The sequence below is a fragment of the Emydura macquarii genome, unplaced genomic scaffold (assembly GCF_026122565.2).
Source record: "Emydura macquarii macquarii isolate MOO-44397 ecotype Brisbane River unplaced genomic scaffold, CSIRO-AGI_Emac_v2 contig_2636, whole genome shotgun sequence".
NCBI lineage: Eukaryota > Metazoa > Chordata > Testudines > Chelidae > Emydura > Emydura macquarii.
Window position 1 is genome coordinate 2,638,237 of NW_027132773.1, and position 22,299 is coordinate 2,660,535.

General features: G+C 39.5%; 1 protein-coding gene across 1 annotated transcript in view; it reads right to left on the minus strand.

The window, feature by feature from the left end:
• Window positions 1–22,299, minus strand: part of MYRFL (myelin regulatory factor like) — a 65,733-nt gene that overhangs the window by 12,626 nt on the left and 30,808 nt on the right. Inside the window, exons 11-19 of the mRNA XM_067564031.1 lie at window positions 17,282–17,482; window positions 16,793–16,901; window positions 14,522–14,631; window positions 8,405–8,568; window positions 7,679–7,742; window positions 4,882–4,967; window positions 3,597–3,668; window positions 3,463–3,509; window positions 3,195–3,356 (exon numbers count right to left, since the gene is read on the minus strand). Coding sequence (XP_067420132.1) covers window positions 3,195–3,356; window positions 3,463–3,509; window positions 3,597–3,668; window positions 4,882–4,967; window positions 7,679–7,742; window positions 8,405–8,568; window positions 14,522–14,631; window positions 16,793–16,901; window positions 17,282–17,482 — 1,015 coding nt within the window. The remainder of the gene's footprint in view (window positions 1–3,194; window positions 3,357–3,462; window positions 3,510–3,596; window positions 3,669–4,881; window positions 4,968–7,678; window positions 7,743–8,404; window positions 8,569–14,521; window positions 14,632–16,792; window positions 16,902–17,281; window positions 17,483–22,299) is intronic.

Consider the following 22,299-nt stretch of genomic DNA (forward strand, 5'->3'; position numbering starts at 1 on the left):
ATGTTTTGCTTACTGTTTGTCTCTGCTTTCTAATAATGAAACATTTGAAATTTACAGTGGTTACAGCATAATTACTACATTGTCCATCTTGAAGATGATACTGAATATGGTAACAACCTCATGTTCTCTTACATGCAATAACTTTTTGGTTTTTTAAAGCCATGTTGCGTGTTCTGACCCAGTTTACTGACTGACATGTATAATGTTTGTACATGTATAATATGGATGGAAATGAAAGGGAGTGAGGGTTCTAAAAGAACTCATTCTACTCTTCTTCATGTAAGATTCAGGCAAGGAACCAACAAATCTGGTGGCCTCTCCCTTCATTCCTGTCCGCTATTAATCCACACTCCTGGACTCTGACTTTTGAATTTTCTGGGAAATGCATTAAATTAATCTCAGAGCATGAAAAAAGTTATTATGTTGATCTAATGACTGCACGTTGCTAAGAATCTATAAATGACAACATTTGAAGGCAACTAATAGGGACATGAATCTTTAGCACTTATTGAGCTCTGTGAGGAACTATTATTTTGGGGGGAAGCGCACAGAGGAAATGACAACATTCTGTTAAAAATAAGGGCAGTCCCTCTTCCTTAGGGACAGTTAGCATGAACAGATATGCCATAGTGCCTGCTAGACTGGAAACAAAGAACTTCAGCCCTATTCATGCAAATAATGCATGGAAAAAATAGACCATGTTCAACTAGAGTGAGGCAACTACTATAAAGCATAAATTGTGAACATCTGCTGACATTGTTTATGAATTGCTTTGGCCTTGCTTGAACATGCTTTTGTTTCTGCTTTCCATGAGTATTCAAGCACTTGAGTCTCACTGGCACAACTGTTCATTTCAAGCACGTCTGAGAGGAGCACAGATAGTGTCAGTGCTGAAAGCACTTGTGCATGCAGCAAGTGTATGCACTGATGTGTATACCTACAAAGCATGGGTATACCTTGGGATCAGGGAAAGGCCCCACTGAAATGCACTTCAGATTTTGCATTCAGCTCCACTGTATTTGCAAACAGCTGCAGCCTTTGGCTTCAGTGACTATTTTCTCAGACTGGTGAACTGGCTTCTTAAAATATACAATGTTTGTCCTGATTATTTCCCCTCGTTCAGCTTTCAGATTTTTGGTCCCTTCAAACTCTTCCTTCTCATTTGTTTTGGTTACAGCTACATTAAGCTGCTTGTTGATTTTCTCTCCATTTAGACTGATTATTGACATTGTTACCATCTGTTTGGGAGATCCATTCAACCTCATTAAGCTTGCTGTAGATTTTAAATATTTCAGTAGCTTGTGTGCTGAGCAGATTTCAATCCTGGATCCACATCATGCTATTTAGACCATGAGATTCTAACAGTAGGTATTGCTGTGTTTATCTTTTTTCCCCCTGCAATAGGAACATGCTCTCCTCCTTTCATATTTCCTTAATAGGAAAGATACTCAGATGGGGATGACAGCTTTTTAGTTTTCCCCAAATTTTCTCATTTTTAAATTAGATTAATGTATTTTTAATTAAGAAAATCTTGATACTCATTCAAGCTTCAGAGTAATACAAGTCATTCAGGACTGTCTTTTTTAAGGTAGTGTGTTGAACTTTTACAGGGCTTAGTTCAACTGGAGTCATAAGAACCAATTCCTGCTTACTAACAGTGATGATTTGAAAACAGTAAGGGACAGCACTTTACAAAACAAATACTGGTCATGGACTAACCATTGTATGTAGAGTTGTAACATTTTCATAGCCCATCCATAAATGCTGAGCCAGGATCATGACCACTATAGGCATCCTAAATGTCCCTTTATCAGATCACTCTGTCAGGTCCCAAAAAAAGTCAAGGCCTGCTGCCTACCCAGGGATCTGCCTTTTCAGATCTGGGTCGTGGACTTCAGTACCGGCTGTTCCTTTCAGATCATTACCAATACAAGACTCTCCTTACTTCAGGGCTCAGAATCTTCTTTTCCCCTGACTGAATTCCTTTGGAAAGTATTGGAACGATCTCTGAGGGCCAGTATAAGATGCAGCACTAGGCCCATCTTGACACTGCAAAAGTCATGCTGTTCCCACTCAGGCCATGGGAACAACTGGCTGCGGCTACACTACAGTAGTCATTAGAAGCGTTCATGGCAGCCTGACTGGTTAATGCCCAATCTTCAGGTCAACAAAAGGGGAAGAGAGGAGAACGACTGTTGGGAGTAAGAATGCCAACATTCAGTTTTAAGTGTTGATGATTTTAAGATCTAGAAGTAAAGAGAAAGTCAAGTCTCAAACCTGTGTCAGGCTGGGGCCTCACTTAATGTTACAGCACCATCAGCTACCAAATGCCACTTTCTGCTACCACCTATGCTATCAGTTTTTATTTTATATAAACAGAGAATATGAAGAAATTTATTTGAGTAAAAAGTATTATCCAGTGCAATGTCTCAGAACACCATCTCTTAGATCAGAGTGCTGGGAAAACCCTACCTGGTGAGCAAGGTGTTCGTTTTTATTACTTTAAATTTCACTTTTGTGGCAGTGAAATTACTACACATGCCCTCAGAAAATATCACATTGCAACTGTATCAAGTTGATCAGTTTTTAACCCTCCACCACAGCCAGCCAATTCATTGTCAAAAGTATCTAAAGGTTTATTAAAGGAGTTAGCTGACCTCAGCTTCACCTGGGGTCATTAAGTATAATTGGCTAGTAAGAAGTGCTCCCAGCTTGATGCTATAGACAAGTGCCTAAAGATGCAAATACATGACCAGTGGGATTTTCAAAGCACCTAATCACATTTAAAAATTCCACTAGACACCTGTCGGCCTCTTTAGTTGTCTAAATATCTTTAAAAATTTGAACCTAAGTGCTTATTCTCAATACAACTTTTTATCCAGCACAGAACAGCCTGGTGGATAGGGCAATCACCTAGGATGTGGGGTACCTAAGTTCAAGTGCTTGCTCTGTTTGATTCAGAGCAAGGACTTGTACCTGCTTCTCCTGTATCCCAGATGAGTGCAACTCGGTTATTTGGCTATTCTGGGGTGTCTGTCTCTCTCAGTGATTTTTCATGAAAACTTTCAATAGGTCTCAGTTTTGTCCTGATACAGAACAGGAAACCAATTTTGAAATCTCAAAAAATGTTGCAGGGAGGAAAAAATAATTTCTTGCCCCCACTAACAGTAATAAGAATTCATGTTTCAACTCACTCTTCTCCTTTGTCTTCATTATCTTATATCTTGGAGTTTCTCCTTCTATGTGATGAATTGCACAGCAGTAGGTTTTGTCACAAGGCAAGATGTCACAGAAATTCACTTCGGGGATCGTAGTGACGGGTGTCACGCTTGGAGAAGCTGTGCTGTCACTGAGTGCTACAAAGAACAACAAACTCCTCAGCAGTGCTGCTTGTCTCTTCACTTTTTTATAGCAGCACAGAAATTGCAGTCATATTGTATGTAAGAGTAACCGATACAGTACCTGCCATGGTGGTGTAGGGAAGGTGTGTAATGGAACTTGTAGTATTGCTGGTGAAGGAGAAGAAAAATGATTAGTTGCAAATGTCTACAGAAGTTGTCTATTGAAACAGAAGTTATAATAGTTTAACTACTTGCCTGTGAATGGGATTTTGACTAAGGTCTCGCTCTTCTATGCTAAGTACGTAAAAGGTGGCTATTGTCAAGACACTGTAAAAAGATAATTAGTCGGTAGATTGATACCCATCATCTGAAACACACATAGCATTAATAGGATCTCAATAGCAAGCGTGACCTGTTCCAAAGCCCGTTGAAGTTAATGGAAAGATTCTCATTGACTCAATGAACTTTAGATCAGGCCTTTAGTTGGCATAAGAGACCCAACAGTTTTTGTTGAGTTCCTTTCTGAGTATGGTTTGAATTATTATATTGTGGGAAGAGAGCGCCTCTGAGGTAATAGCAACAGCACATTTATAAATACAGTAGAAAAAGTGCTCAATTTCACCTTAGCAAAAGTACTATAGCATTAGCGGAGGACACTGAAGTAACAGTATTCTTGTTCCTTTTCTAAGGATTGTACACTCAATACTTTTAGGGCTCAGCTGAAGCCATGAAACTGACAAGAAAACCAGGTAGCTAGAGCCCAGCTGCCCCCAGCAGGGATTAGGGAAAGGAGAAGCCCTGGGCCATTTCTCCTCCCCTTTCCTGCTGCCAGGAGCCTTGTCAATTTCACACCTGAGCCGGGAGCTGGCGAGGGAGGGAGAAAAGCTGGGGCAGCTGGACCCCGCTCCCCAGAAGTGAGAAGCCCCAGGCAGTTTCCCCCAGCTCTCAGTGGGGAAGGGAGAGGGGAGAAGCCCTGGGGGAGTGGGGTGGGGGGCAGCTTGCCAGGAGCCCAGTAACCTGTGGGGCAACTGGGCTCCCGGCAGGAAGCTGCCAGTGGAGTTGAGAAACTGGGCTCTCAGCTCCCCATAGTGCCCCTCTTAGGTCAGCAGAAGCTCTCCTGGTGAGGATGCACTCCACTGACCCAAGGAGGGTAGCGTGGACATCGGCCACCGCAGTAATTAATGCAGTGGCTGTAAGTCAACCTACCATAGGTCAACTTATCGTAGTAGTGTAGACTAGGCCTTAGAATAATGAAGCAGAACAGGCAACCCTTTTACAAGGGACAAATATTCGGATTGTGCCATATTTACAGGCACATGTATCATCAAGTTATTAAACTGAGCGTATTCCACACACTAAGTATTAGTAGTGAAGAGAAAGGACTATACATGTTTTGCAACTGCTACTGCAAGAAGCTCTAAATTCTAATTTAAAACATTTCTTTCAAACCAATGTTTATGACAACCAGAATCTGATTTCTGAAGGGGTAAGAAGTGAAGGTAAGAGAAGAAACAAAATGTGTTGATAATATATTTCTTACCATAGTGCCATAACAACCACCAATGCTATTACGGTGAGCTGGAAAATCCTATTGGGCCATGATTGTTTTTTCTCAGAAAAACAAACCTAGAAAAAGCATTCAGTTGATATATAATATCCAGTAATATGTAGCTGACTAATTGCAGGTTGATAAATAACTAATAAAGCTAATTTTGTGTCACATGGTAAAATGGTGTCACATGTCTCCTGATGGACTGGTGGCATGAATATCCCAGAAGTCACTAGCTTAGGGAAAAGGAAAGATAGAGAAAGGGAGAATAATACTGTCCCCAAAATGATTAGCATTGGCAATAATCACAGAAAATGCTGCTTTCTTTGGCTGCTATCTTCATGCCTGGAGGAAACTCCTATATAATCCCTTTGTTTAAACCAAAGGAATGAATTGGTGGTGAACACATCTAAGAGAAGAGGAACCTCCAGTATGTGGCCAAGATTAGGCTTAACTGAATCTGATATAAATACAGAAAAAAAGTACATGTGGGGCAAGAGTTAAAATGGTCTCAGAATATGGAGAGATTGAGGATCATCATTACTGGATACAGAGTGCTTTGCCCTATCAACCATGAGTGCACACTGGTGCCAGCAATAGCAATGAGTGATATGAAATGGCAGGATCAGAGGTATCAGACTGGGAAGAACATGCCAAAGTAGTTCAACAAATGTCCTTTCCTCCCTTAAGCGCCTGTGCAATGGAAATTTATTTTTTGTATCATAGATGATTAGGGTTGAAAGGGACCTCAGGAGGTCATCTAGTGCAGTGTCTCTAAACAATTGGTCCATGGACCGGCATCGGTCCCTGAGATCTCCCTGACATGGTATAGGAAGCCGATCCCTGGTATCAAAAACGTTGAGAAACACTGATCTAGTCCAACCTCCCTGCTCAAAGCAGGACCAAATCCAACTAAATCATCCCAGCCAGGGCTTTTGTCAAGCTGCAGTTTAAAAACCTCTAAGAATGGAGATTCCACCACCTCCCTAGGGAACCCAGTCACGTGCTTCACCACCCCAGTGGCATACTGAGAGTCTCCAGCATCCAGGGGCCAAGCCGACATTTGCGCCCCTTCTCCCACACAGGGCAGGAGGGATCCCGGCACCACTCACCCAGCTGCCCCGGGGAGGGGGACCTGTACTTCCACAGGGGAGGTGTGAGGCTTGGGAGGGCGCAAATGCAGGCGTGGCCCTGCCACCCATCCCACTGTGTGGCACTCGCCTCTCCCACTGCAACCCCACAGTCCGGCGCCCTCATAGCTTCCTGCGCCTCCTGCCCATCTTAAAGGGCCAGCCTGGTGCCAACTCAGAGGGGGTGGCCTCACTTCCCCCAGCCTGGGAGGGGTGCCAGGTCACCCTTCATGACACACAGAGGGGCGCAGGAGGGTGCATGTCCCACAGAGCCTCCTGCCCATTGTGAAGGGCCAGCTCAGCACGCTGTGCCCCCGCACTTACCCACTGCTCCAGCCCCGCAGCCCGGTGCTTGGTTGGATGGGATGGCCTCACCCTCCCGGCATGCGGGGGCGCTGGGCTGTCCCTTCATGATGCGTGGGGGGAGGCGCTGAGGGGCACCCTCAGAGCCTCCTGCGTCCCCCGCCTCCTGTGCTCCTGAAGGGCTGACCCAGCGCCTCCCTACACAGGCCAGCACCCGGGACATGGCTCCTCCCACCCCCTCCCTCGATATGCCACTGCACCATCCTCCTAATATCAGAATACCGTGAACACTGCTGTTACAAAGTGAGTCCCACTGGCCATATCTGAGACTTCCTGTTGCACACTTTGCATGTTCTAATCTTTCCCACCACAATAGTTTTGGAATCCGAAGGAGGAAACACAGTAGAATTCAGGGGGTGCAATCACTGAGCCATAGAGAAATGGCAAATAGGCATTGCATAAACAAAAATGATAGACTAAGGCTCAAATATATTTGCAGGATGTATTACAAGACTTCAGACACAAGACTTCCTTCTTACAAGAACCACAAATTCAGATCCCAAGAGGAACTTCCCTTATGTCTTTCTCACACTGGTGAACTATTTCTGATTTTCAAGGGGTACAGTTTTTCCCCCTCCAAAACTTAACCACTGTTTTGTTACATTCATACATACATTCACTTACATTTATTCTCTTGCTGTTTTGCTGCACTTTGTCCTGGTTATAAGCAATTCATATTGCACTAAACAAACATGGTTGTGGAATTCTGATTTCACGTAATTCGATTTTAGAGGCATGAATACCATTTTTCATGCAATCTGAAAAAATGTATTTCAGCAGGGTTTAACATGTCTAAAAAAACATTTCCACCAAATGTTATAGCAGTTATGTCCAAGGGCAAGTCTACACTACAAATTTAAGTCGAACAAAGTTACGTCATGATACAGCCACCACAGTAATTGAATCGGTTTTACACGTCCACACTACGCTACTTGTGTTGGCAGTGTGCATCCTCACCAGAAGCGCCAGTTTAACTGATTTAATGGGCGGTGTGGTGCATTGTGGGATGGTTTCTGAAAGGCAGCAACAGTCAATGTAAGCAATGCAGTATCTACACTGACGCTGAGTTGACCTAACTACATTGACTTAACTGCTATGACTCTCATAGAGGTGGAATTATTAAGTCAATGTAGTGGGCAAGTTACATCAGTGGAAGCTACATTTTAGTGTGGACACTTATAGAGTTAAGTCACCTCACTCTGTGGTGTAGACCAGGCCTAAGCCTCATAATGAATGAACTCTCTCTCTCACCCTCATACATACACATACACTTCTCATATTTAAATTTCACTCACCTTACTGTGTTGAATAGGGACTGGTTTTCTTGATGTTAGAAGACTAGCAGCTTGACTAAATTTGCTATAAAATACAAAGAACTCATTACCATTCAAATGTTTCAGCAGTCATAAATGGAAAAGGATGCTTTCTGAGTAGGATTTTAATGCTATATGCATTTGTGATAGCAACATTTAAAAAGAACAAAAAAAGTCAAAGCAGCCATAGCTTCATTTTCAAGAACAAAGGGCGCTAGTCAATTTGCTCAGGTAAATGCTATTAAATGCTACATTTATTTTCAAAGAAAATTTGAAAAGGAGATTTAGAAATATGAAATGCACATCAATTTCCCACAGAAGTTGTAAAGAAGATTTTCTTCTTCAAAGAGGTTTTTGTGGATCTCCCTTAACTTGGAAATTGCTGTTACAGGGCTGTAACCAGAGTCATTCAGGCCTTATTTTATTAAGTTGCAGAGCTCCCACAGGTGATTTCTACTGAGCTGACATTTTTCAAACATGGAGATACTAAATTTTGAAAAAAGAAGTGACTTAAGAAATTCATAAACTTTGCATTTTTTGCACATGATTTGAACTAAAAAATATTTACAAAATTCAGAAGCAAGAGTACCTGGAAATGAACTGAAACCCCACCAGACTACATTAGTTTTAACTTTTATCACCCAGGCTGTTTTATCATCTCTTGTATCAGAACCATCAGACAATTCTCCTGAATTGATCCTGGGATACCTGAGTGTGCTCTTTTCACTGACTGTGGATTTTGAACTGCTTATCCTTTTGAGCTTGGCCAGTTTTCTATTCCACACTTCCAATTCTTCTATCCTGACTTCAAGGTTGTTAGTTAGTTTACAGAGCTGCTTAACTGCTCCAACATTCTCCATAAAGATCTGATCCTGAGAGTGAAAGGAAAAAAAGAGACACACATGTACTGTATTAATCAATGAGATGTGACAACCAAAGTTATACACAGAATTCACCCATCCAAAGATGGTTTGTGCATTTAAGATACAAACACAAGTTAATTCAAAATAAGTGATGCCACCTGGGACTATTTTTTTTGCTGGACTGCTAGCTATGTTGAGAAAGTGCTAATGTCCGATTTGCGGTAAATGGAAATGAGTGCTTGTATAAGAAAGATAGTGAATGAGCTGGAGAACTGTGTAGACCAGAGTCTAAAATTTGTCTTGAATTAACACTGTGCTGAATTTTAAGCACCAGAAGTGTCATGGCAGGCATCTTCGTTTTTATTTATAGCATTCAGTTGCAATGGCATCTCCAGGATTTATGTACTCATTGGATTGTTTAGCTATGGGATGGGCTAACTAGCTCAGATAAGCCAGAATTTTTGTCTATCATGTGAACCAAACATGAACTTCCAAGGGAATCAGAAAGAGAGAGAGAGAGAGAGATGGGGAAGAGGGTCCCTTGTGCTATTTCTAGCACCAGGGCTAGGAAAATATTTAGCTATAATGGTATAAATGGCACTACATGGAAAGACTCTGCCAGCACAGGCCTCTCACGATCTTCTTGTAAGCTCCCATACCTTTCAACCAACTCATTGTCCAACCCAGCAGCTCTGAAACCTGTTTATTTTCCCTGAACTATTTCACCCAGCACCAGGAATACATCATCACCAGTACCAAAGTTCTGTTGGGAAGGTTAGTGCCACCTTCATCTGGGTAATACATATTTCACTACCTAATTTCTATTTCTAAGCTAAAATTTGTATTGATCAGTGCTAAGGGCAGGATGACAGCATGTTTTTTGTTGCTATGCTCAAAAACTGCTTTCCCATCCCATGCCAATATGCAACCTGAATGTTCCCATTAAGACTTGGATGAAGCAATTATTCTGCCAAAGGTTGATGAGTTGCTCCAGCAGTGCAGAAATGGGACACATGCATAGATTCATCTTTTTCATTGAAAATACCATGTGCCAAAGCTAGGGTAGAGGTGATAAGTCACATACTGAACTACTACTATAATATGTTTATTGACAAGTGACTTCAAAACACCCTCATGTGTTAGGAACCATGAAATTAATTATATGGTCACTTGTCCATATATCAGTGATATGAAGCTGCTGCTTTTTCTATTCTCTTCAAATCAAGCATGACTTTCTCCCAGGTAGCTTCAAGAAGTGAGAAAAATGACTCGCCTGGCAAAATAAAGGAATGTTTTCTTTGGAAGAAAGGGCAGATTAGAGTTTTAGCTCCTCACTGAAGATGAGATACTGAGTCTCAAGGCCCCACAAAAAACCCCAAAGCTCTTATTGAAAATGTTACATTGCATTTTTAAATCCACATCTTGTATTAAAGTCACTGAGCACTGTACAAATATATTTTCACTGAAGTTCCTATTAATGTTTGCAGAAAGAAAATATAAGGAGTCATGGATACCACTGGAGGAAAAGTTGTTACTTTTATTTGAACAAATGTTGTGAACACTTCTGAAGCATTCTCTCAGCTCCAGTCATGACTTAGTTAGAAGGGGAGACAGAAGAAAGTGTGCGGGGCTGGATATACAGGAGGGGGAATCCTATGAGTAGGGAGCAGAGAACAGACTGGGGTTTGTGGAGGACCTGGTAAGGAGATGATTTGGAATGAAAGAGAATAGTGAATATGGAACTGAGGGGCTGGAAGAGGGTAGTATAGGAAGAGTAACCCTGAGAAAATAGGGGAAAGGAAAAGTTTTAGGGGTGCTCCTAGGATAGAAGATAAGAACTCAAAGAGAGTCACAGGAGGTAAATGAGTAGTGAGGGAAATAAGTAGGATGGTGGAAAGGGTGAAGGCCAGAGAGGAAATATTAAGGAGAGGAAAAACCCAAAGAGAAAAGTAGACCAAGAAGGAAAACAGTTCGACATTCAAGAGATTTGCTGAAAGGGTAGAAGAATGGGGAAGACAAAGGAGAGTGATAGTGTAGGGACCAGAGAGAAAGAGATGGGGCTAGAAATGAGAAAAGACTAGACAAGGGAGACTGCAGAGATTCAGCCAGGAACAAGGGATTTAGAAGCAATGAAGACAATGAAAAATCTACATTTATTTTACCATCTAATGAGAAGATCTACCAAATTGCATTATTGAGCTGGCTGAACACTTGGGAAATAGAGTTCACCCCGATATCACTACATTGCATGGTCAGTGGTAACAAAGACAGATGATAAAGCTAATAAAATTAACTTTGACAATTACTAGAAGATCACCAACCATGCAGCCTCTGTACATACTCATGTCTCCAACAAAATTAGAGTTGGTCAGAAAATGGGTTCCTCCCAGGGAAAATTCTGACAAAAAATCATTTTTGTCCAAATTTGTCATGGAAAATTTTTACTTTTTGGAAAAAATATTGAAAGCTGAAAATTTTCAGTTTTAAACAGAAAATATTGATGTGGAAAATACCCTGGTGTCTCATGCGCCTAATTCTCCTTCAGGATCCAGATATAGGGCAGTAATTACACAGATGCTGTCACTAGCATTAAATGATGGCTTTTGACCAAAGGCCTAGCAATCACTCATCAGTCATTGGCATCTTGAACTAATAGAGCAAATGCATTAACAATTCCTTTCAATAGTAAACTTAGAATTTCTCTTCCTAGTTACCAGGTATGAGGTCATAACCCACTGCTTCACCTGAACACCAAACTAGGCAAAACTCCACCAATGAGCATGGTATGTTCATCTTCTCCTTTCTGATGTTGCTTCCACAGTAGCAGGTAAGTTCAGATCCAATCTTATTTTGCAAAATAAATTGAACGCTCTTCAAGTGGCAAATGGAATGGAAGAGTGGAAAATGCTCTAGCCTGTTATGGAGGGGAGACTATTAGTGGTCTGAATTTGCCAGCTTCCCTTTACGCAGACTAGCATCCCGGGCCTGAACTTCACAAATACAGTGACGTACAGGAATGAAAGTTCTTACAGCTTCCATTGCCATCATGGGGAAGGAACATGAGAACTCTAAGCCACAATTAATAGGATTCAGAGAGTTTTCTGCTGCTTGTCTCCTCTTTCCCTGGGCCTTTTGAAAGCTGAGGTAGCTCATGAATAGATACAAGGAATTTTGTAAAACTGACACAAATTCACTAAATGTTTCAGTGTCCTTGAATCTGCATTTTTCACTGAAAAAGTGTTTCGGCTGAACAATTTTGCCCAGCATTATTAATCAATATAGGTAAAGAGCATACAGGGACCACTATCACAACAGTTTTATTCTACTAGTTTGATGCGTCAATCATTTATATGGACTACAGCATAGGCAAGAAAGAGCTGGTTTTCAAGTATATCTTTGTAAACTTATTTCTTAATACAATACATATAGGTGAAGTGTAATACTGAATATTCATACTTCTAATGGATCTTTCATCTGAACTGGGTGTGTTAGATTAATGGTAGGTAGGAATCCATACACACAATCTAAGGTTTCAGTAAAATATAGAACAAAATATCAGTTGAAATAACAATTACAATGAATATGGGATAATAGTCACACTGTCATTCAGACCAAACGTAACTATCTCCGGTATGTATAAGCTTTTTTTCCTGTTGTATAAACATTCTCTTCCCCCTATTAATTTTCATTTAACTTTGGCAGACTTTTTCCTATTAAATCAAGTTTTGCTCAAATCCCAGGCTTATACAATAAATCTATAATCTTTATCTATGACAACAACCACTTTCCACAGTGAGATCTGCTTTTTGATATTTGCACTCTGGAGGCTAGAAAACACAGCTCCTTGATTTCTGTGATGTGACTGATCTGTGACCATTAAAATGTTCAGCTTATTACTACACATTTATGAAACACAACAAATCAAAACATAGCAGGAGACTGTGTAGTACAAACCTAAAGACATTACCTTCATCATTAAAGCATGTTAATTTCTCTGTGTATCAAAAACATTTCATATTGTAGGATCTTGAAGCTACGATAAAGGTCTAAGATAGAGAGATTTCATACATCACACACATTAGACTTTGTGTAAAGCAACAGGATTAGAACAAGAAAGTTTCCAGTTTGTGAAGTAAATTACCACAAGAGCTTAATTCTTCTCGAGAAGTGTTAAATTAATTCAAACATTCAGCGGCAAAAGACTTAAGCTGGAGCAATCAATCTTAAGAAATCTCTGTCCAAATTTTATTCAGCAACACTTCATTTTAAGCATCCCTCAATTAGTTGTATGTTAAAATACTACTATATTGAGAAAAGAATGGGAATCCTTTCATTATTAAAAAACTTTTAGTCAAATACTTACACATGGGAGATCAATTAAAATGTGAAACACTGACTTTGCATCTTAAAACAAACAATGTGGTCCATCTGAAGTTATCTTACATGTTTTGGGCCTTAATAATTAGTGATCAAGTTAGTGTGAAGAGATTTCATTCTCTTAGCTGACTAAGATATACCTGACTGGCAGGAGAATATTAGGCTCTGGTCTGAAAATTAGCTCCATGTGGGCAGACTCTTGTGCCTATGTTGAGTCCCATATAGTTCATAAAACTCTCCATAGAGGCTTCGTCACATGGCTCCTTATTTAGAGCTGAAGGCAGCAATGTATTTAAAGAATCCAAAAGAACTATTTCCTGGTGACTAGCTTTAATTGTAATACTAGTTTATTATGTAACATTAGGAACAGAAGAGGATCCTCATAGTGCACATCATAGTTTCTTTTGAGAACAGGACCCCGGCCTTCCATGATGCTCGAGCTCGGAAGGTGGAGAAATACACCCCTCCGGCCGATGCCTTGAGAGCTAGGGGTTACGAGGCTCAAACACACACGCTGATTGTGGGAACCTTGGGCGCATGGAATCCCAGAAACAAGCAAGTGTTGCAGGAATGCAGAATCGGTCATTGCTATACTTGGTTGATGCGGCGATTTATGGTGTCAGATACCATCAAGGAGTCAAGGGACACCCGTTAAAACATATCACCGGACATTGGCCATATCAGGAGAAATGAGCTAGAGTGCCATTGAGAAGCGAAATCGAGAAAGTAACTGAAATACTTCTCTGATGGATTGTATTTACTGAGGGACAACCTATCCTAAATTCTCAGTTACTGAGAGACAACCTACACTCATTGCTATATTTGTTTTCCATTAGCTACTCTTAGTATAACTTTTTATGAGCGACGTATCCGAATATTTGGATGCTAATATTTTAAACTGAAATTTATTATCCTTAATTTGGGATATTGCAGATTATGTACTACATGTATTTTATGATCTTTAAACCAAACTTTGCATTTTTGGTTAATTTATTTTAAGCATTATACCCAGATTATAGAAACTTTTTTTAACCTGTGTGTTAGATAATTTTAACATTAGCTTTAATAAACATTTTTAGTTTTAATGATTTTGTCTCAAGCCCCTTAAAATGTTTCTGCAGTACATTACCAGTGGTGCTGGAACTAGGGAAGCTAGGGGTGCTATTGTGCCCCCTGGCTTGAAGTAGTAATGACAAACACCAAATCTATGTTTTTCATCAGCAGCACCCTCACTATAAAAATTGTTCCTGCATCCCCGTACATTACCAAATTATGAAATACAAATAAATTATTTTTTGTTGGTCAGCAAAAAATTAGACAAACTGAATTACTAGACACTCAGGATCTTCACCAAGTCCTACAGCTGAACTAGTAAAATAGAATATGGTTCAAGAGCACAGCTACTCTTCCCCAAAGGAAAAAAGCAAATTTGTTTTGAATGCCAAAACATGTGTGGTTGATCTGGGGTAAAAAAGCACTTGCATTTGCTACTAAAATTTTTCAAAAATGCATTGTCTTAAAGTCTTTGTTTCAGGTCAAGTACCATGGCACTGCATATATGAGTAACAGTAAACAAATAATATACCTTATCAACCATGAGGAAGTTCTCTACTTTTTCTCCATTATCACAGGTAATATCTCCAACTTCTTTTACAGCTGTAGGTAAAAGTTCTTTTACTTCCTGGGCGATTATTCCTGTTTGCAAAATTATGAAAACCAGTGTAAGGAAAACCAACATCATTTACTCATAGATTGTAATTTGTATTCTCCTTCATGTAGCCATCCTAAAGATTACAAGGAGAGCTGTGCAGAAACCAGATTTTCCATTTTGTAGGAATTTTTTCCATTCCAAAATAGAAGTAAACAAAACAAAAAAGATATTTACTTGCAAACCAAAATTCAAAATAATAATAACTATTTTTATTATTATTGCAAGTCAAGCAAAACATTTAATTTGATAAAATATAAAGATTCCATTCCAGTTTTGACTTTTTATTTATATTACATAATTATAATATTTTAAAAATTGAAAGAAAAAGTCAGAACCTTTATCAGAGTGCTTCATTCTGTTTTGTTTTGGTTTTTCCCCCATCTAGACATGTTTCCACAAAATGTTTCAACTTTGACAAAATAGCATTTTCTGATGGGGAGACATTCTCCCAGAAAATTGAAGCAGCTCTAATTACAGGGTTTTTTGATTTTAGAATTCACCATTCTAAATCACCCACTTCCTTATCTAGGACTACAATCTGCTTTTGCTTTTACTTACTTACTTACTTACACACACACACACACGGTTTGGGCCCTATAGAGCAAATTCTACATTCTTAATTGAGCCATCCAGTAAATTTTTTAATATACATTTATATATCAAATTAATTTACTAGATGGCTCAATTAGGAATATAGAATTTGCTGTATAGGGCCCAGACCAGGCTCCCCCCCAACCCAGCATCCTGCGTTTCTGACATTGGGTATCATCAGATGCTTTAGGGGAAGTACAAGAAACCCCAGAATTGACAATTATAGAATAACCAGCTCTTAAAAGAAGTTTCTTCCTAAACTTCCCTTCAGTTAGAGGCTGTCTTATTCCCTGAACAAGAGAGCTTTTATCCTTAATTTTTAAAATCTCATCCAATGTTATGTTTAGTCGTCCACATAGACATTGAATCCTTTTTAAAATCGCCAAACTCTTGGCCTTTACAATAGCCTATGGAACTCATCACCACCAGATGTTTATGCAAATTTGCTGCCCTTCCAATTCATTAACTTCCTCCTGGTTTTTGTATCATGAGAAGGGGTAATAGTAACACCCTTCTAGCTCTGAGGAAAATCCTTCTGCTTCAACTTGTTTCTTTCTTTTCAGTTAGATCTGTAAGCTCTTTGGAGCAAGGGCTGTAATTTACTGTATGTTTTGGACAGTCCCTAGCAAATGGGTCCTGATTCTGTTTGAGATCTTCATGTGCTCCTGTAATAAAAACAACAATGACAAGTTATCTGTTCTTTGTAATTTGTTATTTTGTGTATACCCCTACATCTAGGTTGAAGAGCAGGCAAAGGACAGGGAGAAGACAGTGATGTGAAACACTTCTCTTCCCATTTGGCTCCATATCGTGTGGGAAGTGGAGAGAGCCAGATGCACAGAGTGGAAGGGAAAGAAGGAAGAAAGGAATAGCAAAAACATAGAGGTTATGGGATAAAAATATAAGTTAAACAGTCAAAGCCAACATTGGGGAAGAAGGGAGAAAACAACATGGGAAGAAAGAGGAAGGAGAGAGAGAAAACAATTACAAACACTACAGAAAAATTAACCAAGTAAAAACCAGATAATGATATAGACAAAAGAAAAAAGAGATACAAAGGTATCCAACCTGTCTTAGACCTTAAACCTCCACAAGATTTACAAAGGAAGCCAAGTCTTATTAGGTTTTTGTTTTGTTTTAAGCACAAATTTTCAGCCCACATGTTTAAGGCAGCATCTAGCACAATGGGATCATGGTCCATGATGAGGGCTTCTTGGAACAATACAGATGAATAATAATACGGATTTATGCTTTAAATGCTCAAATGCACAAAAAATGGTTGAACCAATTTGGCTAAAGCTTTAAAAAAGAAACATCACTGCTGGGCTGAGACCAAGCATGGCAAATGTCAGCTGATTGCACCTACTAAAAATGGAGACATATAGACACAATCGGATACCCACATATTCTCATACGCATCAGTTTTAAAAGAAAAACACTGCAAAAGGCCTTAGAATCCTAAAAATGAGGTTGAAATGCCAGGGAATGAATCACTATGACACAACATACAAATATGAAATGACAGACACTAGAACAGAAGAGTTGATTGAATACCTGTTTCATGGGTACTGTTTATTCCCATTACAGATGCAAATTCAGGCTTGTAGTCATATTCAACCAGCCTCATTTGTGCTATTCTTCTCAGCTGCTCAGTTGTATCAACCTAATTGCATAAAGACCAGGTTTCACACACGCCAATATTAAGGATCAGAGTCATGTCAAGAGTTTAACTAGAATATTGAGAAGCCAGGCACGATCAAACTTCTCCCTATTCATCATTAACGAGCTGTTATTTTTACTTGTATTCTCAGTTACATTTCAGTCAAACCACTTCATTTAAAGACACACATCCCCATCCAAGTTCAAAGTTCCCCCGAGTTCAAACAGGATGGCTCCACAACTCACAGCCGTAAATTAGTTTGCCCAAGGCCAACATTCCAGCGTGACTAGGACAACAGAATTTACTTCATGCGCGTCAGAATGATCATTCATACATGCACGGTGGTATGAATTTAAATGCAATAAAAGCTGCATCGCACTCACCTCCTGGATATTCTGTTTTGCTCGACTGTCAGATGGATGCATGACCGTTCCCATCACTTTCACATTTCCACAGACAACCAGTGCTTCATCTGGTGCATCTGTGTTAATTCCTACTCGACCATGACACACTATGGTTTCTGGAACATGTCCTCGCTGCCACAATGCATCACTGTCATTCTCAAACTGCCCAGGGTTAGATGCCTGAAAAATGTTTTACAGTCAAAGACACAGTAGCACAGATTTACCATTGCTTTATCCAGTTTACCAAAGGACTATGAAATGCCATACAAATCCTCCACATTTAAACTACACGTTTGAACTTTTTTGACACATCAAAACGGATGCCCTCCAAAGAAACATTTCCCAGCTTGGACATTTTCCGTGCCCGTAAAGCCTTCTCTTGTATTATATTTTACTATGCTGTTAAGATAGATAGTCAACTTCAAAGCTTTTCAGGTTATTAGGTTTGCAATCAAACCTCAGAATAATTTCTGATTTGCCAACAAATTTTCTTCTGGCCTAGTTGCTCACTAAGGACTGGAAATTAGAAAAGAGAAAGAAGGGCAAATTTTAATGTATCTGCTTTCATAGAATCATAGGGCTGGAAGGGACCTCGAGAGGTCATCTAGTCCAGTCCCCTGCACTCATGGCAGGACTAAGTAATATCTAGACCATCCCTGACAGGTGTTTGTCTAACCTGCTCTTAAAAATCTCCCATGATGGAGATTCTACAACCTCCTTAGGCAATTTATTCCAGTGATTAACCACCCTGACAGTTAGGAAGTTTTTCCTAATGTCCAACCTAAACCTCCCTTGCTGCAGTTTAAGCTCATTGCTTCTTATCCTGTCCTCAGAGGTTAAGAACAACAATTTTTCTCCCTCCTCCTTGTAACAACCTTTTATGTACTTGAAAGCTATCATCACGTCCCCTCCGTCTTCTCTTCTACGGGCTAAACAAACCCAGTTATTTCAGTCTTGCCTCATAGGTCATATTTTCTAGACCTTTAATCATTTTTGTTGCTCTTCTCTGGACTTTCTCCAATTTGTCCACATCTTTCCTGAAATGTGGTGCCCAGAACTGGACACAATACTCCAGCTGAGGCCTAATCAGTGCAGAGTAGAGTGGAAGAATTACTACTTGTGTCTTATTTACAATACTCCTGCTAATATATCCCAGAATCATGATTCACTTTTTTTGCAATAGCATTACACTGACGACTCATATTTAGCTTGTGGTCCACTATGACCCTCAGATCCCTTTCCACAGTACTCCTTCCTAGGCAGTCACTTCCCATTTTGTACATGAGCAACTGATTGTTCCTTCCTAAGTGGAGTACTTTGCATTTGTCCTTATTGAATTTCATCCTATTTACCTCAAACCAATTCACCAGTTTGTTCAGATCATTCTGAATTATAATCCTATCCTACAAAGCACTTGCAACCCCTCCCAGCTTGATATCGTCCACAAACTTAATAAGTATACTCTCTGTGCCATTATCTAAATAATTGATGATGATGATGATTGATGAAAGGTTTTTATTTGAAACACATTGAACATAGAGATTTATTTCCTTTTTTACTGGTTTTCAGAGACTCTCCTTGTATTTTGTCCCTGAGATCCATGCTGAACAGATAACAGATGAGTTTGGTCTTGAATTCATGCATGCTGCACCCTCAACATGCACACACTCCAGACTATACATCAGAGTGAAGGTACATTGTGCCCACATCATGGGTACCTAGGAATAACTTTTATATTTACAAAACTATTCCACATCTGTATTACTTGAAGTGCCCAATTACCACTTTTTATTGTAAGTTGTTTGGGGCAAGGACTATTTTTTTGTTCTGTGTTTGTACAGCACCCTGCACAATGGGGTTCTGATCCATGTCTGCGGCTGCAAGGTGCTACTTTAATGCAAATAATTAATAACTACATTGTACCAATTTCCTCTTCCTTTTGCCTGTGTGTGTGTTTTAGAATATAAAGTCTTTGTGATGGAGACTCAGCTTTCTTTTATGACTGAAAAGGTCTTAGCATATTTGCTAGTTAGACCTGAAAAGCTGTTAACATATTTGCATAGGTGCGGAGATGTGCAAAGTTTAAAAACAGCAGTTCCTGGAGAAGTCACCATCTGTATTACAAATAACTTTTGCACTCTCAAGTTAAGTCAGCTGTCATTTTTAATGACAAGTCCCAAAATAAGCATGTCCACCCATTCTACAAAGTACTACTCCTTGTCTGAACTCTGTTACTTTACATTAGACACATCAATTAAAAGTAATCTGGCTCTCAGAGGAAAAAACTTAATAAACACAAATCCTAATGCCTTTTTTGTTAAATCTTTTATTAAAAATTTTAAAAAATTAACACGGAATTCAGGCATTAAAATGTGGGTCTAAGGAAAATAGTGTGCCAATAACTCATCACTCATTTATAAGGCTTTGTGTTTTTGCAAGGCTACACCATCTGCGATACACAGAATTGTGCTTTTCTAGCTGTCACAATTAGAGCATGATCTGATATGCCTGTTAACCACTACTCAGTTTGTAGTTCTTTAATCTTTAACTCTACAGTATGGCAGAGCAGAGTGCATGCTTTTCCATTCACAAGGCATTCTGTAAGTTTTGCCACACTGCAGTAAGCAATGTCTTTATATACATGACCCTACCTCCCATTCAAACATATCAGACTAGTAGAACACCACAGCTGTTGTCCTTTCTGCTGATATTGCCACTGTTTAGATTCTCAGTCCTCTACTTTTGTCCACTCAATCATTTATTTATTTGAATGGCACCATAAGCGCAAGTGCTAAAAAATCTACTCTCACTCACTAATGGCATCTGATTAGCTTCCCCTGGTGGGTGTGGAAGCCTAAATCATGAAACTTCTGCAGAATCTAAGCTTTCATTTAAAGCACACATTAAGATACTAGCCCTTATGGTTCATAAGATAACAATCCAAATGTGAATTGGATGTAAAAACGCAGTTGTCTCCCTGAATCTGCAGACAGCTCCAACAAACTCTGCTTTACCAAGCAGCAGCAAAATGAAATTACAGTACTGGGGTCACTTTTACTGCTGCTATTCAAAACCCTCTGGACACCAGAAAAACTGCCATGACTCAGGATATGTCTATACTGATTCTGCTGCATTGGCCTCCACACATCGACGCAGCGAGATCGACTGAGTGGCCAGTGGAGATCTGCTCAGTCGATTCCAGAAGTGCTCTCCGTTCATCGCAGTAACTCCACTCCCCAGAAAAGAGTAAAGCTGCATCGACCGGAGGGCATTTCCCGTCAGCGCAGTGCAGTGAAGATGCCACAGACAGGGAACTAAAGTAAGTCGATGGAAGATACGCATTCTACAGTATGTAGCTTACGTATCTTCTGTCGACCCAGTGCATCAGTGTAGACCAGACCTCAGATCAATTTCTTACTGCTGCTGCTTGGAATAACTATGAGCTGTAGGAGAGGCAGGCGCTGGAGTTATTCAGGGGAGCAGGAGACTGAAAATGGAGGCTGGGGGAGAAGTAAAGAAGCAGGGACCTCATTAATTGATTTATAGAAATGTTACTACAACCACCACCAAATGAGCACCAACTCAAGGTCTGGGCCCCTGGACAAATTTTAAAAAATATCTATAACAAAAAATGAACAGACTCCAGTAATTACCCCCACACTAAACGAAAGGGTAGTGGGGATGATATAAGCCTAATTATTCCAAACTATTAAACTGTTATGAAGTACATGTACCACACAGCAAAAATATTGCAAGACAATAGTAGCTGTGTATATAGCCTCATTTCTACAGTTCTTTGAGATCTACTGATGAAAAGCACTATATAAGAACTAGGTATTGTTATGAAAAAGCAAAACTTGAAATGTTTCCACTAATAGGTCAGTGGTGTTTGTAATTAGAGGGGGGTGACATTTTTCAATGAAAACTTTTTCCGGTGAAAAATACAAATTCAGTGATAGCAAAACTGATGTGAATTCGTTAAATGTTTGTAAGTTGTCCATTTTGGGAAAAAAAAAAAAAAAAAGGAAAAAAATCAATATTTAATTTTGACATTTTTCTGTCTGAAATGACTTTGGTTTGAAATTTCCTTTAATTTTATTTTACAATTTGTAAAAATGTTTTCAAATGCTCAAAATCAAAACAAAATGTTTTGTTCAACCAGACTTTCTTTCAATTCACCAAATTTTTTTTTTTTTTTTAATTTCCAGTTCAACTCAAAACAATTTTTTCTTTTGGCATTGCCAGTGAACTACAAAATCTGCTATTTGCCCAGCTCTGTATGTTCATTCTATTTTACCTTATTTAACTCAGTATTTTTACAAAAAAGAACATGAACTTTTTCTTTTAAAGTGCAGTTCTGCTGTGATTATAAAAAATCGCTTCTTTTTATTTAGTATATCTATTCTTTGTGTGTATTCAGAGTCAAATGTATTTTACTATAACGAGAAAAATAAAAGTTCACTGTTTTTTACTCCTCATAGCCCTGCAGAGTCAACAAAATTACGACAGCATGAGCTGTGGGTTCTATCGTACCTTGTAACTCATCAACACAGCTTTTCACTGAGTTCAGTACTAAGCCCTAGGACTGCACAGGTAGCATGAAGGGCATAAATTAGCCTGCAGGATCTTTGACATGGGTGAGCTGGGAAGTTTTTGACACCCAAGCTCAGACAGTTTTCCGGCCTGGTAGTTAGAACTTCTTATTTGTAAACTGAGCACAACTGATAAAAAAAATCAAGAGATAGTAAATATGGAACTTCAGGATGCCATTTTGAGTTACTTTTCAGAAAATAGAACTGCACTCTAAAAATCATGAGGAGACTACCCTTTATGGGCCCAATCCTGTAAACATGTCTCGCATGGGTAGTCCTCTTTGGAGGGATTCTTTGCATGTGTAAAAATTAGCAGAACTGGGTCCAATTCAGTCTCTCCAAAATGTTGTATTCAAAGGACAGAGCAAAAGACGTCCTGTTTTCTAAAGTCCTTTTCCTAAACGT